The 5,388-nt window shown below is 47.8% G+C and overlaps 1 protein-coding gene across 1 annotated transcript in view; it reads right to left on the bottom strand.

Annotated features, from left to right (window-relative positions):
• The window catches only part of NTN4 (netrin 4), a gene marked incomplete at its 5' end in the record, with an annotated part of 42,136 nt that extends 37,044 nt beyond the window's left edge, over window positions 1–5,092 (bottom strand). The window contains one exon of the mRNA XM_009867228.1: window positions 4,563–5,092. Within this exon, the coding sequence (XP_009865530.1) occupies window positions 4,563–5,092 (530 nt within the window). The remainder of the gene's footprint in view (window positions 1–4,562) is intronic.
• Window positions 5,093–5,388: the final 296 nt, after the last annotated feature.

Here is a 5,388-nt window from a genome sequence, read left to right as displayed (position 1 = left end):
ATTCCTGTCTGAGCATAAAGCTGAAAGAGTTTATTTATGCATCTTGTTTACTGAGATCAGATTTTGTTTAGCTAGTGAATACAGTTCTGATTTCCCTCACAACAATGTGGCTGAAAACTGGAAAACATACTGGAAAACAGTGGAAATACTCTGGATTTGTAGTACATTTGTGTGATCCAGGCTAAAACTTGGCCTTAGCCTTTCTCTTAAAACACTGACAATATAAGGCCAGCTTTCAGAGGTTTCTGCCTACGCTAAAAAAACTTGCTTCTGCAAAGAAATCCATTCATTGAATTAGGGATGAGGAAAGTCTTTAGTGATCCATCCTCATGCAGCTGATCCGAAATTATTCCCCGACAGAGAAGGAGTTTCTTGTCCCTTTCGCCATGACGCAGGTCCAGCCCCTCAAACTGGCAGATGCATGAAGCTTGCTGGAAGCCAGTGTTGGTTGTACTGAGGTTTCCTCCTTCTTCCTGCTTCTCCTTTGCCTCTACTTGACAGGCCCTGATGTTGGACAGCCTGGCCCCAGGTGTTGGACAGTAAGAGCTCCTGAAAGCAGCACCAGCCAGAGGGTGGATTTCTGAACAGGATGCAGTGAGTGCCTGGGGATGCTGGGGCAGGAGATGGGCACCCACCATTTGCCTCTTTTCCTCTGTTCCCTACCCAGGAGGGGCTCAGTTGTTCTGTTTCCTTCCCGGATCCTTGCAGAGAAGTCATTGCTTTCCTGGCTGCTGAAAGGGTAGTCCTACTTTGTGTGAGGCCAGACAACAGCCAGACTGCTCCGGCACAGGGCTCAACTCATCACTAAGCACGTGCTGACCTGTGAACTTGTATTTGCTTCCATCAAGAAAGCCTTTAAGACTGAACCTAAGGTATCAGTGCAGTGTTCCTGACATCAGTACTGTGCCATGCAGCCTTCCACCTCTTTCTGCAACAGTTCTGACTGGATCCATCCTTTCGTTGCTAATCCCACCATTGGGTTGTTGATCCTCCAGTTCATGCCTGAGTCAGGGTGGAAGACTCAGATGTACCCAAAGCAGAGGATAACCAGGCCCAGTGGTTTTGTAGGATCAGAAATGGATAGCAAAGAAGAGCAGAGACCTGCCAAATCCCTGACGAGGTGATTCTACAAATCAGTAGACCTGTCACATATGATGCGTGACATTACCTCTTCCTGCTCCCACCACTGTGTTGGCACCCAGCTTAGGTGACTCCAGCATGTTGCCAACCTCTTAGCACAAACTGCTCTCTCAGTGCTCTCCATCACCCTGGTCCCACCAGCACAAAGGGAATCCCAGAGTTGCTCTACTACAGAATAAAGATGAAGGGTGTCTCCCAGAGCCGTGTCAGAATCTCTCATTCCTCCACTAGCTCTGAGCTCTAGATCTTTGAAATTAACCCAGAGGTTCATCCACAGCTGGCTTTCTGTGCTATCATAAATCTCCTCAAGATCAACATCATAGCAACTTGTGATGAGGGAGGATTTTTGTCATGAGAATTGAACCAGGCATCTAAGGAATGATGAGGGCAGATGAAATACAAAAAGCCCAATCTTTCTTCTCCATAAAACCCGAAGCAAGCAGTGCGCAGAGATCCCACTGCCCTGCAAAACCCTGTGAGCTCTCACTCTGTGCCTGGAAATGCATGTGTGGTGTGGAAGCGTTTGAAGTTGGAGAAAGCATGTACACAGTTTGGATCACAGGTTACAGTCGTTACATTGCAGTTAAAAAACTCTAAAAACGTTAAAAAAAAGAAATGCAGTAGCACTCACAGAATTTATGTTTGTGCTTTAAAGAAAACTGCAGCAACTGAGCTGCAATTAAATAACACCCTTCAGACATGGGCATTTCAGATGACAGCACATTTGAAAGCACGGTTTCAAGTGAAATTACTGTTTACATACGTCTGAAATTAGGTGCTACTAAAAGTGGGAGTAAAGCACAACATAACTCCGGACAGAACACAAAGCTATGATGTTTCTTTAGGTGAGATACATGTTGCTATTGGCAGTTACAAGTAATTGCTGGAATGTAGCACACCGTAAAAAATTAAATGTGATATTTGCTAAGCATGCAAGCTTGCCATCTGGTCACCAGAAAGCTGCTGTTATTACTCTGCAGGTAAAAAGTGGTGTTCAAGTGCAGGGAACTGAAGTGTGCCATATAAATAAAATCTTATAAGCTCCAGACCCTTGGACTCAACATTTGTTTAAAATCTGGAATAATTAAATGATCTTGATTTTTATAGCTTCTTTGCAATAACACAGGCTAAAGCAATGCCAAAAAGAAGAGATCCTGCAGGAGTACGCCCAGTAAACAGCCTGTTTCTGCAGCATGCTACTGCAGATGCATCAAACACCACCAAATTCCTTTACTTCTGGAGACAGGAATCAGTTTCTACATACAAAACCTTGATCCTACTCTCCCTGCAGATTGCATCAACTTGCAGAGGAGCTGGCCAGAGGCTGGGATTTGCACAGGTTCTTGCTAGGCACAGCCCTCATCCCAGTGTGCAGGTACATCACTGGAGTGGTTGCAGTGAAAACTGCACCCGAGTGCTGGCTACAACGAACTCAGCACAAACGAGTCAAATCTTGCCCCGAATCATGCCCTGCATTTCTCATCCCTGAGATCACTGGGCAAGCTGAAAAAGGAGCATATGAGTCTGAGTACCCCAGACATGTCCTGCTGGCTGGCCCGAGAGCTGTAGTTTCCAGTCCCTGCCTGGCTTGCACAGCCATATGTTTGAGGTGGTGGGACTCAGATTCTGGCAAAAGTGCTGAGAGCCTAGAAAATTCCCAGCAGGATACATCTGCCCTTTCTGTTGTGTGTCCCACTTTGTAGTTAGCCCAAATTCAGAACCACAGAATGGCTTAGCTTGGAAAAGACCTTCAAAGACCATCCAGGCCAACTCCCCTGCCATAGGCAGGGACACCTCTCACTAGACCAGGTTGCCCAAAGCCCCATCCAACCTGGCCTTGAGCATTTCTAGGGAGGAGGCACCTGTAGCTTCTCTGGGCAGCCTGTTCCAGTGTGTCACTACCCTCATACTAAATGCCCTCATACCCTCATGCCTTCCTTATATCCAGTCTCAATCAATTTCAATCTAAAAACGATACCCCTCGCCCTATGAGAACAGGTCGTGGTGAAAAGTGTTTCTCCATCTTTCTGACAAGCCCCTTCATATATGTTTCACTGTGAAAGGAAATTCAGACGTTTAAGGGCATGAGTAAAGGGAGGCAGGAGAAGAGAGGAAGACAGCACTTCCTTTCACCAGCCATCTGATTTAAACCCTTTACTGGGATAATGAAATAACCATCCTGGGTCTGTTGGGCAGATCTGGAGATCCTCGTTTCTGAGCTGATGAGAGCATGGAGCTGCTCCTCGTAAAGCAGGACACTGGCTGCCTCTCAAGGCTAACAGATGCATTTTGGTGAACAAACAGCTCTTGGTATTTCTGCAGAGAGTGACTTTCTAGACAGAGCATGGCTAGAAGTGATCCCAAATGATTGCACAGGGGTCTGAATAGGTGATTTTTCTCAGACATGAGTGCTAGTCTCCAAAGACTGGGCATTCACCTCAAAACCAGTTCTCAGCAGAAACTACAATGATACAACTAACCCCGATTCACTAAACAGATTTTCTACTCTCTCTGTGTTATGTCAGAGGGGAAGTTTGATTAAATTTTCAGAAAAGTCCATTAAATTAGGCCACTAGAGGGAGCAGCCCTTTTAGTCCAGAGCTGGTCACTAGAGACATATTCCCACCAGTGGGGACCCTGGAGGGCAGCTCTGGCTCCTTGGCAGTGGGTCTCCAGTGCCATGGGACAGGCTTAGGCACCAAAGGAAAGAGTATTGTTGGCAGCATCTCCAAGTCCATGATTTAATACATGCTGTTATTGATACTGAAAATAACCTTTTTCACATCTATTTTTCATCCTGGCAAATGCAACGTTTTTCTTCATTTTTTTTCATACGTTCACATGAGAATAAATGTGTAAGAGAAAAAGAAAATTAGGTGTAAGGTTTTTTAATTACCTGGGAAATGTGGCTTATGGGAACAGTACTTCAGTGTGGTCAGTAACTATTTTATATGGCTACCTGCTTACTTCTCAGTGAAGCTGGTCGTTATTTAAAAATACCTCGACTATTAATTTTAACATAGTTGCATTTTGGTCAAAGTCAGACTGATCTGTATCACCCTGAAACCACACATCTGTATCACCCTGAAACCACACATCTGCAAGGACCAGAGAAGACTGTCGAGACTGGCGTTCCCTTTGGCTTTCCCAATGAATTGGCAGCATCTACCCCATTTGTGGTAGTGTGGGGGGATTTCAACGTGTGAGGGGAAAATTTATTTCCAAAAAGAGGGGGATCACCAAAGTGAGGGGCGGGACAGTGCCTACATCACCATGGAAAGAATTGCATTAATTCACTCTGAAATTCAATGACAAAGGATGACAGTGTAGAAAACTAAGAAGCATAAATACTGGAGCAGATATTGCAAAGGAAAAGAGGGGCTGGAGCAAGGACTTCCTCCTTCCAACCCTGCCAGACCTACCTCTCCTCCGGTGCAGGGGAAGGGACTCGAATATCTGGAAGTGCAAATGGCTCCTCTCTTCCTCACATCATCCTCCAGCCCGAAGGTGGCCGAGCAGTTAGCAGCAAAGTATTTGTAGGGCTTCCATGTCTCGCCGAAGTCCTGTGAGCGCTCCAGCACCATGGCAGCTGGCCTGGGTGACTTGAAGACCAAAATCAAGTGAGTGAAGTAGAAAGCGGCTTCCAGGTCCAGCCGGATGGTCTCAAGAGAGGCGTCTTGGGCCGACTGCCACCAGGTGCGGGGCCGGCGGAAGGGAGAGTCGGCCATGGCAGCGGCAGGGTGGGATAGCCCCGCGTGGGCCCCGCTGCACCGGCCGCAGACAGGGCGTTTGCAGCGACGCTGGGTGTCTTCGGCATAGGTGCAGAAGGGCTCAGTGGCATGGCGCCCGCAGGTCGTCTCCGTCCGCAGTGCCCGCCCGTGGGCAAGGTTGCCCATCCGGGGGTTGCAGGCTCTTTCGCAGGGGCTGCCCGCTCCTGCCGCGATGCCCAGACCTGCAAGGCAGAGAGCAATGAGGCTGAAGGCGACTCCAGATGTGGGCACACTCCACCCCGTTGGAAGCAGATGTGCACCACGACATAGTTTTTTGGGGACACTACCCCTGACAAGACCATGTGCTACCAGTACCTGCTGAGCCCTAGAAAATGAGAGGGAGAGTAGGGCACTGCTGATCAGCTCTTCCCTCCACACAGCTCAGCGTGCCTACAACAGCAAAATAAACTGAAAAAACTCAGGGCTTCCCCGCACTTGGGAGAACCCCTACCGAGAGCTGCAGAGCAGAGTAGGCAGC

The sequence above is a fragment of the Apaloderma vittatum genome, unplaced genomic scaffold (assembly GCF_000703405.1).
Source record: "Apaloderma vittatum isolate BGI_N311 unplaced genomic scaffold, ASM70340v1 scaffold23523, whole genome shotgun sequence".
Taxonomy (NCBI): domain Eukaryota; kingdom Metazoa; phylum Chordata; class Aves; order Trogoniformes; family Trogonidae; genus Apaloderma; species Apaloderma vittatum.
Note: the sequence above shows the minus strand (reverse complement) of the source record. Positions and strands in the feature narration are given on the sequence as shown.